At 44.4% G+C, this 22,166-nt stretch overlaps 1 protein-coding gene across 1 annotated transcript in view; it reads right to left on the bottom strand.

Moving 5' to 3' along the window:
• The window catches only part of DMXL1 (Dmx like 1), a 288,913-nt gene that overhangs the window by 174,800 nt on the left and 91,947 nt on the right, over positions 1 to 22,166 (bottom strand). The window contains exon 3 of the mRNA XM_073554312.1: positions 2,847 to 2,924. Within this exon, the coding sequence (XP_073410413.1) occupies positions 2,847 to 2,924 (78 nt within the window). The remainder of the gene's footprint in view (positions 1 to 2,846; positions 2,925 to 22,166) is intronic.

Below are 22,166 nucleotides of genomic sequence, written 5' to 3'. Positions count from 1 at the left end.
TGCAGGAACCTACTGAAATATAAGGGGCGGCACTTCACCCCTGCTTCAGTTGGTTACAGAGCATTGAGAAGACTTCCCGGTTAGTTACATGTTAATCCAACACCACATCACACAAATACACCCTATTAAACGTGCACACCCATATGGTGAAAAAAAGGGGGGGGAATATACGGGTGCTGTCATGGGTTCCGGAAAAACCGGCTACCGGTAAGCAACCATGGTGGTTTTCCCTTCACCCATGACAGCACACCTGAGAGATTTTAGGAGACCTCGAAACACCTTAGGGAGGGACCACCGCTTGCAGCACCCTTCTACCAAAGGTTAAGTCAGCCGAGGAGGATAGATTTAATCTATAGTACTGAAAAAAGGTTGAGGGTGAGGCCCAGGTAGCGGCCTTACAGATTTGCTCAATCGATACCTCTGCCCCTTCAGCCCAGGAGGTCGCCACGGCTCTGGTGGAATGAGCCTTGATGCAGTCAGGAATCTGAACGTCACCAGCTGAGTAGGCTTCACTAATGGCCTCCCTAATCCATCTGGCAATAGTCCCTTTTGATACTCCATAGCCCTTCCTGGCACCCTGGAAGGCTACAAATAGGGACTGGGACCTCCTCCACAGGCTAGTCACTGATATATACTCTAAGAGGGCTCTTTTAACATCTAGTTTGTGGAATTTCTCCTCACCTGGGTTTTTTTGGATTCTCACAGAAGGAGGGAAAGACAATCTCCTGGCTACGGTGGAAATCTGATACAACTTTCGGTAAATAAGCAGGGTCTGTTTTTAGGACAACCCTGTCCTGGTACACCTGGGTATAAGGTGGATTAACCGAGAGGGCCTGCAAGTCACTTACTCTACGGGCTGATGTAAGGGCCACTAAAATAATGGTCTTTAGGGTGAGATACTTTACTGGCAGTTGGTGAACCAGCTCAAATGACTCTTTCGTGAGAGCTTCTAACACGAGGTTTAAATCCCACGGAGCTATTCTTGGTAATGGAATTGGTCTAGACCTCTGGCAGGATTTAATAAATCTGGCTACCCATCTGTTTGCTGCTATGTTGCAGTTATATAGAGGGCCTTGTGCTGAAACCTGCACTTTAAGGGTATTTACCGCTAGGCCCAGTTGTAGTTCTGCCTGTAAGAATTCTAAGATGGCCTTGATCGGGGGTTTTTGGTCTAACGGCTTCCCCAGGAACTGTAGAAACTTGTTCCACGTTCTATCGTATATATTAGTTGTTACTGGCTTTCTACTTTTCATCAGCGTAGCCACCAACCCAGGGGAGAACCCTCTATTTCTTAAAAGTGACCTCTCAAATTTCACGCCGTCAGATGGAACCCCTTGACTTGCGTGTGGAATACTGGACCCTGAGTTAGCAGGTCAGGAATCTCTGGAAGTACCCATGGATTTTGAGAGGGACATCATCTGCAGTAGCAAGAACCAGGGTCTTTTTGGCCAGAACGGGGCTATTAAGATCAGTCTGCTTGATCTTCTCTTATTTTCTTCACTACTGCTGGGATTAGAGCTACTGGAGGAAAAGCGTAACCCAGTTTGAAATTCCACGGAATTTGCAATGCGTCCACCACCCATCTTTTGGGTTTAATGGACAGAATCTCTTTACCTGCCTGTTGCTTCTGTTGGCGAAGAGGTCTATTACTGGCTCTCCCCAGAGTTGCACTATCTTCTGGAACACTAAGTGATTTAGGGCCCATTCTCCTTGCCTCAAAGTGTTGCGGCTTAGGAAATTGGCTTGTATGTTCTGCATCCCTCTTATGTGTAGTGTCGTTAGGGAGAACACGTCGTTCTGCCCTGTGAAAAATTTTGTTGCCTCCATTCTTCTTACTGCGGCCGGCGTCGCACCGGGCGCCATCTTGCCGTCGCGTCTGTGACGTCGGCGCACTCCCAGGGTGCCCCACGCCGCTGACGTCAGACGCCGGAAACCGCCCCTGGCTCTCCTTGTCGTTCTGAGGGAGACGGATCAGGCGCGCTCAAGGGGAGGGAGGCACGGAGGAGCACCCCGCTACAGGGGTCTCCTGACCGCACCCGAACGAACCCGGGGCCTGCAGGAGGATCCCCGGGGACTGCGCTTCCAGGCCACCGACGGCCGGCGCTGCAGGTAAGCTGACCTGCTCTTCCCACGCCGGGACGGATCTGGGACCACTTTCATCCATGACAGGCACCGCCGCTGTCAGACTGGGATCCCGTTCCAGGACAGGAACCCAACTGAAGCGGGGGGAGAGAGGCCGCCCCTTATATTTCAGTAGGTTCCTGTCCTGGCGGGGCGGATCCCTCTCTCAGGTGTGCTGTCATGGGTGAAGGGAAAAACAGTGTTGTTAATCATAAAAGAGGGAAACAGGGTATGCAAAACCAGTGTAAAGAACAGTGAACTAAACTCCTTGGGCATCCTAATTAGCATATTTTTATTGTGCAGAACAGAAGCAGTGATTAAAACACTAGATGTGTAACTATAGGGGCCATAGTCACCTACAGTTATTTGTACAGTCATACTCTTCTGCCTGATATGACATTGGGTGTGGAGTGACATTGCACACTTGGTGGTACAGCTGCTGTGTGCAAATGTCTGAAGCACAGGAGCATCATACAGCGATCTTATCGTAATTAAGAGACATTGTGTGCAATGATCATCAGATGGCGAAAGCTTGCCCTGGCAATTGTACGATCTAGCACGCAGCTGTCTCTCTCCACACACAATTTAAGTCAGGTGGAATTGTGCCTGCACAACCCCTTAAACATAACATCCTTAATCAGAGCAGAAGTACCTCCAGCTCTGCCCCACTTTAACAATATAAGGGAATTAATCACCGCTAGCGATTAACAAGGAACTATACTTACTTGTAACGGAGCATTCTTTTGTTTCAGCAGATTCACCGGTTCAAAAATGCAAATCACATTGTTGTATGATGCTGCAATCTAGAAACAGAAAAACTCGTCATTTCAGATGTCTAGTATTTATTTTACGGTCTTCAGTCACTGCAATCTGTGCCCTTCATATTGCTGTATGTTCAGACTGTCGGTACAGCAGAGGCCTCATTGTGCGAGTCCTATGAATTCTGTTTTTCACAGGGAAATGTATTCAGAATATACATAATGGTTATAATTTCAGAAGGCTTTTATACTCCACAACACATTATAGATCAACCAATGCATTCATTTACTTCAAAGATTAAAGGCTTCCTTTGTTTGTATGGCCTTTAAACAGGCTTTTAGGCAGACTTCGTTTTCATCATTGTACAATGTTTTTTGTTTTTTTTTATTTCTTTCATTAGATACATTTTAGCAAATCTGTATTTGAACCAGTAAAGCAGAACGCAGCTATGTACTCATATGGTACAGGATTAGAGAAAGAGGGGCTCACAGGGAATGCAGACTAATGAGTATTTTGGGTCTCCAGATTCTCCCCAATGGCACACGTCTCTGGAGGAAAGGATGGGCATGTTGGATTCCATATGTTCACTTTGGCGATAAGCCACGAATACCTGACACACTGACGGTATAGAAGTCGAAGGTAAAGCCTCAATTTTAATAATTCCCACTGGACCCAGTAGACCGTTTGCGGTCAGTAATATTCCTAAAGTTTAGAGAGTGGTATTACCCTATTACACATCACCGATACATGTTGATTATTTATCATTGCCCTGCTCCTTTATTTGCAGGACAGTTATTTGCACTGGCAAATTTGTCTGTTTCTAAGTGACCATAATATTTCCTTGAGTGCATAGTCTGTATGATGGGGAATGCTTTGAACATTTCAGCTCTTAAATCTGCAGAACAGGGAACAACAATGTACCCTTTAGCATAATGAGAAATGTGGCTATTTAACTAAAGGCATATTGGGAAAGTGCTGGTAAATACAGCTGTAAACATATTCTTGTAAAATCAAAGTTGTGGAGCACGGAGAATGATGTTATGTCACTGCCGCTGGCCACTTGGTTCAAGTCACCTGAGCGGAGGTGACGCATTAAACAGTCACAGTTGTATTGCCACCAAATGTCCCTCGTCTGACACGAGTCTCAGTATGTGAACGTACCAAGCGGGACATCAATCATGGCTGGGTGGCTGCGATTAGAGCCCAGGCACCGTGAACTGCAATGACTGTTCTGAGCACCATGAGAATAAAACATCATATTTTCCCTGCGTCGCAACCTTCAGAATTTCACAAACATGTTTAAAAAGGTTTTTTATGTATTTTAGCAGCAGTCTTCAGCTACAAAACCAGAATTTTCATAAGGACAAGTCTACTTATAAGAAAAATTTTATTAACCAAATTGTAAAATGATGTTCAAAGATGACATATAGAAACACACGAGCGACTCAGACAATGTAGTAAAAAGACATATAACATTATATGACACAATACAAACATTAAAAAGACACAAAACCTAATGATGCTGAATAACAAGGGCAGTGTGACCTGAAAGTGCCATTTACGCTTTATCAATTAACTGTGCCAGGTTCTCTGTGGGGAAGCGCAAAATAAAAAGGAACCAGGAATCATACAGGAGTGTCTAGAGAACAAATAGGACCGTCACTAGCACTACAGGGCGTGATGCAATTCAGAGATTTCATACAGTTTCTTTTTTACCATCAAGGCCTACTATAGATGTAAGCTCCCAATGGACGGAAATGCTGCAGTTTTTCTGTGATTTGGCCGCCTGCTAATAGAGTACCCATTCTATTCTCCAAGCACAAGATATGTCACTCCTGCATATTATCAGCTTTAACCCCTTCATCCCCAAAGCCTGTTTTCACCATCACGACCGGGTCACATTTTACAATTCCGACCAGTGCCACGTTATGTGGTAATAACTCTGGAACGTTTCAACGGAGACCACTGATTCTGATTGTTTTACTTGACATATAATTCATGATGGTGGTAACATTTCTTCGATATGACATTCGCTCAATTGTGAAAAACAAAAATTTGCAATTTTCAAACTTATTGACATCATTTTATTATTTTAAGAAAATATTTTTACAACTTTCTTTTTTTTGCTTATTCCCACTATGAAACTCACATTTTCTGCAGTTTGATTGCAGCTATAAAGCATTGCAGGAGCATTGCTATATCTTATAACTAGGGATGATAAGTGCTTATACGAGTAGCTATGACGCTTCCCGAATAGCTGCCTCAATAACCTGGGTACCTGGAGTGTTCCTGACAATCAGTTGTTCGGAGCCACAGCTACATGTGTCGTAGCTGTGTGACAATCAAAACACATGCATGGAGAGCCTGCTTGTTGGCTCCCGATGCAGCTATTCAGTAAGCGCTATAGCTATTCGGATAAGCACTTATCCGAAGCTGTTCGATCACCCCTACTTATAACCTGTCAGTGCTGCAGACACAAGTTAGTTAGATCACGCACTGCTCATGATCTAACCAACTTGCTACTGCCTGGTGACCCAGATGTTGTTAGGACGACATGGGGTCACCATGGCAACGATCGGGACCACGCAATGACGTTGCAGGGTTGCAGATCCAAGGGCAGAGGGGAGCTTTCTTCCCTCTGCCTCCTAGCTATATACTGCATTCGCAGCCCCTTGAGCGCGGGCGAATACCATGACGTACATATACTGCAAATGTCGGGATGGAGTTAAAGTGAAGCCATCATCACAAAATTACTGCTTTAACAGGGTTTTTGTGTTAATGGGGTTTTTTTTCATACCACAATCTGTATCAAAAACTAAAATTAGAAATCTTGCGATTTTCACAGTGGCCACTGGAGCTTTTTAAACTGAAATTTCCTGCATTTTCAGGAAAATTTTAGATCAAGCTCATTGTCATCAAAGGCAGGATTACAGTGACTGGTATGACCTGTTTCACATTTCCGTTTTTTGACGTCAGTCAAAATCCATCACTTTTAGAAATAAACGGACCCGCCCCTTTTTTGGCGGATCCCTTTTTTCCCCACCATAGACTTACATTAGCGGCGGATTTTGACTGGCGGTCGTCCGTCTCACCCGTTTTTTGACAGATCTGTTAGAATTTTAGCGGCTCCCGGGCGGAGGAGACGGACACTGAAACATGGGACGGTCCGCTATTTTGTATTGCGCATGCCCGGCAGACTTGCTCTGGCAGGGATTTTAACCCTGAATAGTGTTCCGGAAAGGCCATGGAAAAAAAATCTCTCTCTCGGCTGCAGAGGATCCGTATACATAACGGATCCAGTGGCATCAGTTTGGCCCATGACGGAGATGGATCCGTTTTTTCACCGCCTGGCGGATTTTGACTGACCTTGAAAGACGGAAATGTGAAACAGGCCTAAGGCTACTTTCACACATCACGTTTTTTCCGACAGGCAGGATCCAGCTATTTGTTAAAAAACCGGATCCGGCGAAAGCTGCTGCTGGATCCAGTTTTCTCTCATTGAATTGTATTAGCGCCGGATCATGTCGCATGGCCTTCCGTTTCGTCGGGTTTTTGCCGGATCCGGCTAAATGTTTCATTCTGGCGTCAGGAAAAAACATCTCTAGTAACGTTTGTCTGCGGCGAAAAACCGGACAGCGCCGGCGCTTCCGGTTTTTTGCTATAATGGAAGCCTATGGGCGCCGGATCTGGACAAAGATGGATCCGGTCACCAGATCCGATTTTTTAAGTTTGCACATGCTCAGATCCAATTGGCCAGCCCTCAGGAAACAGATATAAATCTGCTAGACGGTTCCAGTAGAAAAACAGATCCGTTTCTTCTGTTATCCAAAATTTAAGTTGCTTCTTCCTGTGTGCCGATAGCAATCTGACTTTATCTTGGAAATCCAGGACCCTGAAGATTACCGGACGTGGTCTGGAATCCGTATCATTCCTAGGAGGGCCCAGGCGATGAACTCTCTTTCTTTTGTGCACTTTTTATATTTTTTCCAGGGTGCAGTTGGGCCCATATGGTTCTGCAAACTTGTGGCCTCTGTTCACACGGGATGCATTCTAGTTGGCACTGGGCAGCCCCCCTATATGGTGTTACTAAGAGGTTGTGAGCCAGAAGCCCTGCATTCCCTGTGTGAACACTGCCACATGCGGATTATTTTTTCTGCACTGGTGTACCACACGGCCAATCCCTGATTGTAGGCTGGCTGTTTCATTTGGTATTTATGCACCTGTGCAGCTGCCATTTTACTTGAGTCCGCTGCACCCTGGATTAGTGCAGATGCATTTGGGCCTGTCTGGTTTGTAACTGAATTTTTTGGAGGATTTTTTTTTTTCCTCTTTTTGAGGTTTTCAAGTTAATGCCTCCCTCAGATCTTGGGAGTTGTAATTTACATAACCCAATAGGTGAACGACCCCTCACTCCCCATATAAACTGTCGAAATGTCCTTTTCAAAAGGTTAATGTCCGATTTTGATAACAGAAGTGGTAATGTTTGAAATAAATATAATAATTTAGGAAAAATTATCATTTTAATTAAGTGACATTTCCCAGTAAATGACAAAATGAAATGTTTCCAAGAGTTGAGGAGGCTAGTAACCTTATTAATAATGGGTCCATAATTAAGGCAATACAATTTATGTGGGTCTGCTGGAAGTCTGATGCCTAGATATCCAATAGACTCACTCCTCCATTGAAAGGGGAACCAGCTCTCATCTATTCTGCCCGCCCTGAATATCGCTAATGCTAATGCTTCTGACTTATTATAATTAATTTTAAAGCCAGTAAGATGTCCAAATTCTTCAACTGTTGAAATTATGGTTGGGATAGCTTGTGTTGGGTTGGCAATAAATAGTAAAATATCATCTGTAAAAGCCAATAATTTTGTTTCCGTGCTCCCTGTAGGAATCCCATGGAAATCCCGTATAGTTTGAAGAGTTCTCAACAAGCAATCTAATGCTAAGTTAAACAATAATGGGGACAGTGGTCATCCCTGCCTCGTACCCCTCTGAATGGCAAAGGGCTCCGATAAAGTGTTGTTTATAAAAAGCCTACATGTGGGATCCCTGTATAATAATTTAATAGCATTGCAGAACCATGACCCAAACCCTCTGACCTCTAGCAGCTTATATAAATAATTCCAGGAAATTCCATCAAAGGCCTTATCTGCGTCAAGACCCACCACTATGCTTCTCCTGCCTTTATTGACTCTACAACTAGATATAGTGCCTATCGCTGTTCTTATATTAGTCGCGACATGATCCGGCACTAATACAATTCAATGAGAGAAAACTGGATCCAGCAGCAGCTTTCGCCGGATCCGGTTTTTTAACAAATAGTTGGATCCTGCCTGTCGGAAAAAACGTTATACTAGGATTACTAGGATTCGTAACCAAAATGGCATAGCCATAACGGATAATGAACAAATAATAAAGGAATTCAGTTTTTTGGGTTCTTGTATGCAGATGGGGGAGAGGAGATTTCGGAGGCATCGGGTTTCTTCGGGGATAGGGTGGCTCCTGGTATTACGGAGGACCAGTGAAACTTGCTTAATTCACCTGTTATCATTACGGAGGTCCTGTCAGCCATCTCTACTCAAGATTTCTAAGGCACCGGGTCCAGACGGGTTTAGTGGAGATTATTATAAAATCTTAGGCCCATGGGTAGGTCCACATCTAGTTAAGTTATTTAATGGAATTAAGGAAAACGATTATATTCCAGACAGATTTAATGAGGCTTGTATTATGCTTCCTAAGCCTGGGAAAGATCCATTGCAGGTGGAGGGATACCGCCCAATCTCACTGCTCAATGCAGATTTTAAACTCTTGACAAAAATATTGGCAACCAGGGTTCAGCAAGTTATTCCTGAGTTAATTTCACTACATCAGACGGGGTTTGTACATGAAAAACGATAACCTATAATATAAGAACAGCGATAGGCACTATATCTAGTTGTAGAGTCAATAAAGCCAGGAGAAGCATAGTGGTGGGTCTTGACGCAGATAAGGCCTTTGATGGAATTTCCTGGAATTATTTATATAAGCTGCTAGAGGTCAGAGGGTTTGGGTCATGGGTCTGCAATGCTATTAATTATACAGGGACCCCACATGTAGGCTTTTTATAAACAACACTTTATTGGAGCCCTTTGCCATTCAGAGGGGTACGAGGCAGGGATGACTGTGAAGGGTTAATACTAAAATCAGAGCTTAAGTTTCACTTCCCCATTTCTTTGTAAGGTTTCGTTTCTTAGTTTTGTTGTTGTAAGATAAATTTTTGTAATTGGCATGGGTTGTCATGAAACCAGATTGTTCTCATCAGGTGCAAAGATAAGGGAGGTGGGAATGTTAAACTCTGAAGAATATGCCATTATACTACTTTCTACGCTATCTACGTACGGACATATATGTAGTTTCCGGTTTTCTTGTAATATTATTGGCTTATAAAGTGAAATGATTTTATTGGTAGTTGAGAACCTTGCATAATTAAGCAAAATATTATAAAAGAAGTGACTACAATAAACGGGTTACCGATCTCTTTGGATCGTCCCATACAGAGACACGTCTCCGTTTGGTCATTTGAGTTGCTAGCAACACTCTGTGGAATAATTTGGACATCACTGGCTCAACTGTGAAGGGTTAATTTAACTCTCTCCCTATCAGCTGGCGCCCAACGTGGGGCCCCTCGAATAGGGACGCCTCTGCCCCCGGAGGACAACAAGACAAAGGACCCTCGGAGCGGACACAGGTTTTGGAAAATTGGGACTGATCACCCCCCACAACCACGGTAAGTTGTCAGTTATACTGTTCAGACTGACCGTTGGTGTGGTTTTCCGGTGCTTGTTGCTGCAAAGAGGATCTGAAGTTTGTCCCCTAGTGGGGTGATTCATGGGTGGAATCATATAGAGGTGTAGTCCCGTTAGGGGCCCAGTGCTCGAACCGTACCTCATAAGGGACGGACACCCTGGATTGACCAGTGATTGTGACTCTCTTTATAGTCAAAATATCCTGAAATCCTGAATTCACTGTTAAGAGTCAGGCGTGGTGAGTGATAGAAGACTGGGTAGGATACGTAACTCAGGTATATATAGATATATATATAACCAGAGGTGTCCGGAGGGATAGTCTGAGACGCCCTCCTCCTTTCACTGAGTACCGCGAATTTTGGGCTTCCCAGAGGGGGTTGACCCTGTGGAACAAACGGAGACGGCTGCTCCAGTATTGTGCACAACTGAAGTAAGGATACTTAGCTCTAAAGGAGAGAATTATGTTTCTGTGGAAGAAAAAGAAAAGTTTGGAATTGTGTGAAGGATCAGATACTGTTAGTCTTATGATTCAAAGACGAGGAAAGAAATTTGTCAAGAATGCAGGAAAAATATTTTCGATTCTGGGATTTCCTAAGGGCGGGAGGTTGCAGCCTACGCTATGGGATGAAGGGGTTAAAAAGAATAAAGGGAGATTGACTGATGATGGATTACTTAAAGGCGCTGAGGAATTCCGTGGCTTGGCACATGAATGGTATAATGAAGGTTATGTGGAAATTGAACAGCAAGTGAATTCTGATTGTTTTTATTGCTATGTGGAAAAAGGAAAATTGTCTAACACTGTGAAAAAGACTGAAAGTGTTGTGGTACAAGAAGGAATGGACAATGTGATTAAACAAGACACTGAGATCGAGGTTAATGTGTCGGGCAGGAAATTAGTTAAGAATGATTTGAAACAAGAAGTTTCCCTGCTAGATGATAAGGTCCCTCCCCAGGAAATCAAGCCTCTCCTCCCGACTGTAAGCTCTGTGCCCCTTAACCCCAGGGAACCAATATATCCTGGAGTACCGACACTCAGTATGCCCCCACCCTATGATCCTGCCGGGTGGATCTGTGCTGTATGCGGAGTTACTAATCCTCAGTGGAGAGAGGTCTGTTATAATTGTGGCACAAGAAGACCGGGTGTTACAGCCCCCACCTTTCCTCTGTTGAATGCTGATGGTACCTATTATCATCCACCGGCAGCCCCAGTCTCCGTTATGACTAATATTGCTAGTGGTTATGAATATCCACCCCCTCCCACTTTAGTTACCAGGTCAGAGACAGGATGCTCAGAGGAGATAGAAGATTTCCAGGAAATGTATTCCAATATTATTCCTGGACCCCACTGTTATGATGCGCTCTTTAGGATAGGGACAGGGGATCTCACTAAGCAGCACGTTGGGGCCATAGTAAATGCCACGAATAATCAACTCCGCCATGCTGGAGGACTGGCCGCAAAAATTTCACAGAAAGGCGGACCCATGATACAGGAAGAATCTGATTCATATATACAAATGTATGGCCAGGTAGAAACAGGACAGGTCGCAGCAACCAGAGCAGGACAGCTGCCGTGTCAATATGTAATACATGCAGTGGGACCACGATATGACCCTATCAATATTCCTAGGTCCCAACAATTGCTTACTGAGGCTGTCCAGAACGCAATCCTGTATGCCTCCTCTGTCCCCCCCAGTACGATGCCTCAACGTACAGTGGCTATACCATTAATCTCTGCCGGTATTTTTCAATATCCCAGGAAGGATGCCGCCATGGTCATAGTATCAGCAATAGAACGGTGTATACAGGAAAACCCCATAAAATTGGAGGAGGTCCGATTTGTCCTCGACAGCCGCCTAACGGCCCATCAGGCAATACAATCTCTAACTGTAACAGAGCCTCATGCCTCGCTCCCACAGCAGATGCATCTTGTGCCCGTACTACCGCCACCTCCTCCCCCCGAGTTGTCAGTAATATCCGAATTTGAGGAAGATAACGTGGAAAGCACTCCTGACAGGCCAAAGTATACTCCATTCACCCCATCACAAATAGACACTGTTTGCAATCAATTACCCGATCCAGAGACTTCCCCCATGGCTTTTTACAGGCAAATGGCATCAAATCGAGACATTTATTCCACTCCCCCGAAGAGATCTATTACACACACTTCGGGTAAAAGCTGGGGAGGGGTATTTTCCAATTATGGAGGGTGGCATAATGTATAATGTGGATCTGGATGGGGGAACTTATGAGAGTGGTGTTGATTTTTGCAATGCTTTAAAAGTTTGGGCACAAGATAGATTGGCGGACCAAGCTACCTCTCTCACAGATGTCACACAGGACAAGGGGGAGACTGCCGAGAAGTTCTATGGGCATCTTATGGTAGTATTTAGAGATCTGGGATTCTCACTGTATAATAAAGCCCATACACATCTTTTTGTGGCAGCTTTGATGTCCGGCCTTAAACCCGAGTTGCAAGAGGCGATAATCTCTGTTAGACCTGATGTTGAGAATTCCACTCCGGATTATGCTTTGAAAGTAATAAAGAGTTTTCAGAAGAATTGAACCCGTTTTGCAGCGGTAGGGAAACAGAAAAATAAGCCAGCAGCTGCAGCTGTAGCAGCTCCAGTTCCTCCAATAACAGCAGCCCCCACCGCTGCGAGTACGCAGCTGGTTCCTTATCACTGGAGCACACAGCAAACTATGGCCCCCCCCTCAGACTTCAGCTCCTTACTCCAGTATCTCTCCTAATACTATGAATAGAAGCCTTCCTCCCCAGATCCGCCATGCCAATTCTCGTCTACAATGCTGGCGCTGCGGGCGACTGGGTCATTTTCAGTGAGACTGTCACACTCCCGCTGATAGATGCTACCCTCAAGTTCCCTCTTCCAATCGTAATCTAAATACTGGGAACCCCAGGGGATACCCCGGTTACGGACAGCCCCAAAATCCTGATAATTGTCCATACTGAAGGGTTGGCCAACCAGGGTCTGCCATCACAATGTCCTCAGCCAAACCTGGGGCATGCTCATCCGTCACACTCCCTGTAGGGGACACCCTTGTTAAGTTCATGGTAGACACTGGGGCGGCCAATTTTATAATCAAAATCAACAGATGTACCTACGGATATCCCTATTCAATTTTCAGATCAAGAGCTTGTTTTAATTGGAGTAGATGGCAGACCCAATAAACATACTCTTACAAAACCCATCCCTGTGGGGCCTTTCCCCGAGGTTACTGCTCAGTTTGTAATCTCTCCCACATGTCCTGTAAATTTACTGGGGGTAGATTTGCTATCACAGTTCCGCTCCAGAATACAATTCCAAGATGATGGTCGGATGGTTCTTACGTTACATAACCCCTATGCAGATGAAGACAGTGAGGAAATTTGTATTTTGCATGCCCTTCCCACAGTCATGATGGCCCTGATAGGCCCAGATCCACCCCCAATATTGCCTGAGGATCAACGCCTCACCCCATATCTCTCAGAGATACCATCTGACCTTTGGTCAAAAGGGCCAAATGATATAGGGAAAATGCCTGTAGAACCAGTAAAAGTGTTTCTCAAACCCGGTGCCCCTTTTCCCAAAGTCCATCAATATCCTTTGAAACATGATCAGGAGCGGGGCCTTCAGGAACAAATACAAACGTTAATTGATAACGGTGCTCTGGTACCCTGTGTTTCTCCACGGCAGTTTCTCCATGTAATACGCCCTTGTTTCCTGTTAAGAAAAAGACCCCACCTGGCCAGCCCCCTGTGTACCGGCTGGTACAAGATCTACGGGCAGTTAATGCAGCCACTATTCTGGAAACTCCAGTGGTACCTAATCCACATACTCTTTTGTCCCAAATACCCCAGGATGCTGCTTGGTTTACAGTCATCGATCTTACCAATGCCTTCTTTAGCATTCCGTTACACCCAGATTGCTGGTTTTTGTTTGCATTCACTTTTCAGGGAAGACAGTTAACATGGACGGTTATGCCACAAGGGGCCCAAAACAGTCCCAACCAGTTTGCAAAAAACATGAGCGAGTGTCTCTTGCCCTGGCAGTTAGATCACCCCCAGGTCACGCTGCTTCAGTATGTGGATGATCTTTTGTTGTGTGCACGAACGGAGCAGGAAGCCATTGTTGCCACTGTCAGCCTCCTCAAGCATCTGGCAGCACTGAACTGTCGGGTTTCGGCCTCGAAACTTCAGTTCTGCCTTGGTCAAGAGATATTCTTGGGTCACTGTCTCCTTCAGGGTGTCAGACACCTCACAGAAGAAAGAAAAATAGCTGTCAGCTCCCTTCCTTTCCCAAAAGATGAAACTGAACTCCAGCGTTTTCTTGGACTGTGCACTTATTGTCATCAGTGGATACCGGATGCATCCCACATAATGCAACCCCTTTACAACGCCTTGAAAGACGGCATAATGAGCTACAAGGAAAGATCACCGGTTTGTATGGAAAGACTTCATCATGCCTTCTCTGAATTGAAGCGGCTAATTGCTTCCGCCCCTGCCTTGGGCATCCCGGACAATACTCGACCGTTCCATTTGTATGTGTCTGAGAATGAAGGACACGCAGCAGGGGTGCTCACACAATCACATGGCAATAGGCAACGACCAGTGGGCTATTATTCGGCCCGCCTTGACCCAGTGGCCCGAGCATCACCAAGTTGCATGAGGGCAGTTCACGCCACTCACTCGTTGCTTGACAAGACTGCAGACATAATTCTTGGACATGAAACGCATATTTTTGCTCCGCATGATATTGCAGCAATACTGAGCCTTCAGCAACCAAGAAATTTGACTGTGCAACGACACTTACGGCTGCAGTGTTCACTCCTTTTGCCTGATTATGTCAAGTTGCATCGCTGTACTACAATCAACCCCGCTACTTTACTGCCAGCCCCCAAGAAAGATGGCAGTGATGAGGATTTTCTCCAACATGATTGTTCCCAACTTCTGACTGAAGAAACAGCTACTCCACCAAATGTCAGTGAGAATCCACTCCCAAATCCTGATCTGGTGTTATACACGGATGGTTCAAGATATGCTGACGAGTTTGGTAGATTCCACACGGGATATGCTGTTACCACAGAGGACATTGTAGTGCACGCAGCTGCACTCCCGCCCTCACAGTCAGCACAAGAAGCAGAACTCCAGGCTCTGTCTACTGCATGTACTTTGGCCAAGAACAGACAGGCTAATATATACACGGACTCACGGTATGCATTTGGTATTGCTCACGATTTTGGGGCTCTATGGGCCAATCGAGGGTTTATTACTATTGCCGGAACCCCAGTGAAAAATGCTGAAGCTGTTAAAACCCTCATGGACTCGATCAAATTACCTACTCAGGTGGCCATTATCAAAGTTAAGGCGCACGGTCCTAGGAACAGTCCACAGACTGTTGGCAACGCATTTGCGGATATGCAAGCAAAAGCCGTTGCTCTTTTACACGTTGAACCAACCATACCAACTATGGTGACCACACGCTCTCAGCGTAAACAGTTACAAGAAGCACTGACCCTACAAGAACCTGATGATCTACAACAGACTGAAGTTTTCTGTCGGACCCCGCGAGACCGCTTAATGACGATGCAGAGAATGTCTCCAAAGGAAGAGGTGAAGCAATGGAAGACTGATGGGGCACGAATGGATAATGGTCTCTGGAAAAAGGACCAACTTGTGTGTCTCCCTAAGCGGATGTACCCTGCTATTGCCACATGGGCACATGGACCTACACATCGAGGAAAGAATCAGGCCCTCGCACTGGTGCAAAAATTCTACTGGGCCCCAGGAATTTCCACAGTTTTGTCAGCGCTCAACCGTGCCTGTAATATCTGTCAGACCTGTAATCCCGGTACACTTCAACGTGTACCCCCGAAGCATCTTGCTAAGCCCGACTATCCTTTCCAAAGGCTCCAGGTGGACCATATCACGTTGCCTAAGTCTGGAAGGTATGAATACTGTTTGGTTGTTGTTGACATGTTCTCCAGTTGGCCGGAAGCATTCCCTGTTACCAACATGACTGCAAAAACTACGGCGAAGAAACTGTTGATGGAAGTCATATGCAGATATGGGGTTCCAGAAGTTGTTGAAAGTGACCAAGGCCCGGCCATTTCTTCTCATGTGTACCAAGAAGTTCTGACAATGCTTGGATCCACTGTATCCCTACATACTCTGTACCACCCACAATCCAGTGGAAAAGTTGAGAGGTTGAATGACACACTGAAGGGACAATTGACCAAAATGATGCAGGAGACTACGGCTACATGGCCAGAGCTCCTACCCATTGTACTATACCACATTCGTACTACCCCTATTGCAAAACATGGCCTGTCCCCATATGAGATATTGTTTGGTACTAGGCCCCCAGTTGCAAATTTCCAGCCCCAGCAGTTATCAGAAGAGACTGACCGTGCTGTTTAATATGTTATTCAGCTTAGTAAAAACACCCATGCTCTAGTTTCTTCTTCTATTCCAGATTCAGCAGAAACCGACACCTGTCATAACCTGAAGCCTGGTGATTTGGTTGTCGTGAAAAGGCATGTCAGGAAGCACGGACTAGAACCCTTGTATGACGGTCCCTATCAAGTCCTCCTCATCACCCCTACATCAGTGAAGCTAGAAGGAAGACCGACTTGGATTCACGCATCGCACTGCAAGCTGGTCAAACGAGCCAATAGCAAATAAGGGGGCATAATGTTTTGGTCTTTCGCATTTTCCATATTACTATTGGTAACCGCATGGGACAGCCTAAATTCCCCAACGTCCTTGAATAATAAGTTTATACAACATCATAAAAAATTACTGAGAGATTTGTTGGATAATTCCCAGTATCTGGCAGACTGTTGGATCTGCACGTATTCACCAGTGTCAGCCACAAGCATCCCCTTTTTGGCTATCCCTGTTCCACCCGAGGAGTTATTTGCTTGGACTAACTGTTCTGACACACTCGCTAATAATGCCACTGATAATGTTAAGTTATGGAATTTGACAGTTGGTATACCTATTGTGGGATGGGTAGGATACCCCTGGTGGCAAGGTAACCTTTCAGGAAGCAGTACACAACTTCAATATTTGGCCTACAAAGGAGGGGCTTGGGTCCCTAAGAATAAGACTAGTTTAACCAATCTAGGGCAAGTTCCAACGTATGGTCTACAAGTCAGTTTCAATGTAACTTCACACTCTACTGACGCCTTCAAACCAATGTTGCTAGAAAGAAGGTTGCATAATATGTCATGGGAATATTCTAGTTTGTTTCCCCAGGGTTCTAACGAAACCTGTACCAGTATTCCTGGCAATATATCTTGTAATGAGTCCTCTGAATATGTGCCAGGAACCCCCACTTGTGGAAATCCTGATGTAGGTTATTGTAGTCCTTTAGGACAATCTCCAGCTTGGTGTATGCTTCAGAATGCATCTGCATTCATAGACTTAGCGCATAGATTGGTACTGCAACATTCAGCCCTATGGGATTTACCTGATGACATGTTCTGGGTATGTGGAGACAATGCTTACAAATGGTTGCCAGTAGGGGTAAGAGGTACTTGTACTCTGGGTCGCTTGACCCTGGCCACCTTTGTTATTCCAAACAAACAGTTGGATACACAGGCTATACCCAAACATACATTATACAAAAGAGCTGCGGACAATTCACCCCGCCCTTCAGGGAGACCACATATAGTACAGATGAGTGTGGCCAATAAAATTGTCAGTTCTATTTTCATTTACCCTATGATTACACAAATGTGGGATAAATTGGTTAGGGCCACAGACTATCTAGATGATCAAATTTGGGATATATTGGATATACATAACACTACTGTTGCTGTCCAAAATCAACTTATTATAGTCACTAATCAACATACTATAGTGCTGGACTACTTAACAGCAGCACAAGGTGGTATGTGTCAGGTCATTGGACCCGCTTGCTGTCATTATATAGATCCTAACAGTACTATGAAGTTAAAGTTAAAGTTAGAAGATATTCAAAGACTCAGATCAATACAATAAAGACAATGATCGTAATAATGACAGTTGGTGTTCAAACACCTTCTCCTTTCTCAATCCAGCCAATTGGTTTAAGGGAATTGGGGGCTGGATAGCTGGGATCTTACAGAGCTTGTTACACATTGCTGCCTGTATCCTTGTTGTATATGTGATACTAAAACTTGTTCTTTGGTGTATTTCTGTATGTATTAGGAAATTCTGCACTAAGACAGCTAATGATGAAACCAAAGGTGTCGTTGCCCCTGCTCTTCTCTGCACCGATCTCAAAAGGCTACTTGATGAAGATGTTGAAGCCAAGCACATGGCTACCTACAAAAGATCCCTACCACCGTCATCAAAAATTGTTATTCGTGAACTGCAGTATACAGGGGGGACGGGTGCGCCACGGCAGCCATGACTGGTAACACGGCATCAGTCATGTTAAGACCAGTACCCCTCAAGCTGTTAGCTTGGGATAGCACCTCTGATGCTGCATATGTGTTAAAAAAATTTATCTAGGGGGGAATGTGAAGGGTTAATACTAAAATCAGAGCTTAAGTTTCACTTCCCCATTTCTTTGTAAGGTTTCGTTTCTTAGTTTTGTTGTTGTAGGATAAATAATTGTAATTGGCATGGGCTGTCATGAAACCAGATTGTTCTCATCAGGTGCAAAGATAAGGGAGGTGGGAATGTTAAACTCTGAAGAATATGCCATTATACTACTTTCTACGCTATCTACGTACGGACATATATGTAGTTTCCGGTTTTCTTGCAATATTATTGGCTTATAAAGTGAAATGATTTTATTGGTAGTTGAGAACCTTGCATAATTAAGCAAAATATTATAAAAGAAGTGACTACAATAAACCGGTTACCGATCTCCTTGGATCGTCCCATACAGAGACACGTCTCCATTTGGTCATTTGAGTTGCTAGCAACACTCTGTGGAATAATTTGGACATCACTGGCTCAACCGTGAAGGGTTATTTTAACTCTCTCCCTATCAGGACCACTGTCCCCATTATTGTTTAACTTAGCATTAGATTGCTTGTTGAGAACTCTTCAAACTATACGGGATTTCCATGGGATTCCTACAGGGAGCACGGAAACAAAATTATTGGCTTTTGCAGATGATATTTTACTATTTATTGCCAACCCAACACAAGCTATCCCAACCATAATCTCAACAGTTGAAGAATTTGGACATCTTACTGGCTTTAAAATTAATTATAATAAGTCAGAAGCATTAGCATTAGCGATATTTAGGGCGGGCAGAATAGATGAGAGCTGGTTCCCCTTTCAATGGAGGAGTGAGTCTATTGGATATCTAGGCATCAGACTTCCAGCAGACCCACATAAATTGTATTGCCTTAATTATGGACCCATTATTAATAAGGTTACTAGCCTCCTCAACTCCTGAAAACATTTCATTTAGTCATTTACTGGGAAATGTCACTTAATTAAAATGATAATTTTTCCTAAATTATTATATTTATTTCAAACATTACCACTTCTGTTATCAAAATCGGACATTAACCTTTTGAAAAGGACATTTCGACAGTTTATATGGGGAGTGAGGGGTCGTTCACGTATTGGGTTATGTAAATTACAACTCCCAAGATCTGAGGGAGGCATTAACTTGAAAACCTCAAAAAGAGGAAAAAAAAAAATCCTCCAAAAAAATTCAGTTACAAACCAGACAGGCACAAATGCATCTGCACTAATCCAGGGTGCAGCGGACTCAAGTAAAATGGCAGCTGCACAGGTGCATAAATACCAAATGAAACAGCCAGCCTACAATCAGGGATTGGCCGTGCGGTACACCAGTGCAGAAAAAATAATCCGCATGTAGCAGTGTTCACACAGGGAATGCAGGGCTTCTGGCTCACAACCTCTTAGTAACACCATATAGGGGGGCTGCCCAGTGCCAACTAGAATGCATCCCGTGTGAACAGAGGCCACAAGTTTGCAGAACCATATGGGCCCAACTGCATCCTGGAAAAAATATAAAAAGTGCACAAAAAACATATCAATATATGTAAGGTATTGGTTGATATTAAGGCCTTAATACGGAAGCTGACAAACTGCGTCAAAGTTCCTTACACTTGTCAGTCCCTACTCTAACATGAAAACCTCAAAAAGAGGCAAAAAAAAAATCCTCCAAAAAATTCAGATACAAACCAGACAGGCCCAAATGCATCTGCACTAATCCAGGGTGTACCACACGGTCAATCCCTGATTGTAGGCTGGCTGTTTCATTTGGTATTTATGCACCTGTGCAGCTGCCATTGTACTTGGGTCCGCTGCACCCTGGATTAGTGCAAATGCATTTGGGCCTGTCTGGTTTGTAACTGAATTTTGAGGTTTTCATGTTAGAGTAGGGACTGACAAGTGTAAGGAACTTTGATGCAGTTTGTCAGCTTCCGTATTAAGGCCTTAATATCAACCAATACCTTACATATATTGATATGTTTTTTGTGCACTTTTTATATTTTTTCCAGGGTGCAGTTGGGCCCATATGGTTCTGCAAACTTGTGGCCTCTGTTCACACGGGATGCATTCTAGTTGGCACTGGGCAGCCCCCCTATATGGTGTTACTAAGAGGTTGTGAGCCAGAAGCCCTGTATTCCCTGTGTGAACACTGCCACATGTGGATTATTTTTTCTGCACTGGTGTACCACACGGCCAATCCCTGATTGTAGGCTGGCTGTTTCATTTGGTATTTATGCACGTGTGCAGCTGCCATTTTACTTGGGTCCGCTGCACCCTGGATTAGTGCAGATGCATTTGGGCCTGTCAGGAGGCATTAACTTCCCTGATATTGTCCGATATAATATAGCAGCAAATTTACGATATGTAATAGATTGGATGCGGGGGATATCCCACTTTGCCAATACTCACCTAGAGGGGCAGATTAACCCACATATTTCACTAACGGCCTTGTTACATCTGACTAACGAGGAACTCCCTGATGAAATTAGAGATCATCCAATATTGTGGCATCTGTCTTGGAGAAGAGGGAGGAAATTGTGTAATTTGAATGGTAGACTGTCACCTTTCCAGCCTTTACTGGGTAACCCACTGATTTTGAAAGGTAAACCGCAAAAAATTTATAAAACTATGGCGCGACAAAAATGCGTTCTTGGGGTGGATCTATTAGACCATAGTTTCTCTATGATCACTTTTGACGAGGCAGTATCCCGTTATCCCATATTTGAAGGACGACCTTTCATATTCCTGCAAGCACGCAGTCTGGATATTCGGTTTATAGTAAGCAGACGGAGTGAGGGTTTGGGCGATAAATTGGATATCCTTCTCAGAAAGGGCAGGGCTCACTTGGTGTCAACTAGTACCATATACTGCACTCTGCGGAAGGAATGGTCTTGAGAGGCCAAAACCTCGGGTCAGGCCAGATGGGTACGGGACATGGAAGGTCTGGAGGTGGGAGATATATTAGAAGCTACTGAGACACAAAGGAAAGTTATTCCATATAATAGTTATACAGATATGGCCATATTATTGCTACATAGGTCCAGTCTAGAATGTCTCCCACAAATTCATATCAATGTGTAAAATGTGGTCTACATAATACTGACATTTTCCATCATATGTGGGGTTGACCAAAAATTCATAAGTTATGGTGTGATATCCACTCTGAGTTGCAACAATTGAGTGGTTTTGAGTTCCCTCTTACCCCACAATAGGCTATTTTTAATATCCTAGAGGAGACCCAAAGAGTATTACCAAAGCCAAGTTAGTGATTTGGGCCTCAGCAGTAAGGAAAAGTATATTACATCAATGGTTACACAAATGTTAATATTGACAAAAATTCATTTTCTGTTTAAAATGGACTAGTTGGAAACCTTGACCAACAAAGCAAAATTAACAGAAAAGTTCTTCACCAGATGGTCGTTTTTTGTTCCATCCTTGGATACAGAATCTAGGAACAGACTTAAGAAGCAATTTGAGAGCACCAGATGGTACCTGCTACAAAGCATCAGTGGACACGCAACAATTTAAGGAATCCTTTCAAATGATGACGATTGTAGGAAGGGGAGGGGGGGGGGGGGGAGGTGTGATTTTGGCTTAATGTCATAAATATACTGTAAGGCTGAGTTCACACGTGGCTTTTTTTTGCGTTTCCGCGGCGGTTTTAACCGCGCGATTTTGCCGCAAAAAATAAGCATCCCATGCATTCCTATGGGATTCCGCAATGCTGTGCTAATGCTGCGGTTTTTACCGCGGCGGAATCGCTTCGCGGTAAAAACCGCAGCATGCTCATTAATTTGCGGATTCGCGGCGATCCCGCACCCATAGGAATGCATTGTTCTGCTTACTTTCCGCATGTGGCTGTGCACACCATGCGGAAAGTAAGCAGAACAATTGCGGATGGTACCCATGGTCCGGAGGAGAGAAGACTGTCCTCCGGGCTTTGGGTACCATATCCCTGTAAAAAATAGAATTTAAAATAAAAAATATTGTTATTCTCACCCTCCGACGTCCCGCGCAGCCTTCCCG

This window comes from Dendrobates tinctorius, unplaced genomic scaffold (genome assembly GCF_039654945.1).
Source record: "Dendrobates tinctorius isolate UK_male_01 unplaced genomic scaffold, ASM3965494v1 ptg000003l, whole genome shotgun sequence".
NCBI lineage: Eukaryota > Metazoa > Chordata > Amphibia > Anura > Dendrobatidae > Dendrobates > Dendrobates tinctorius.
Note: the sequence above shows the minus strand (reverse complement) of the source record. Positions and strands in the feature narration are given on the sequence as shown.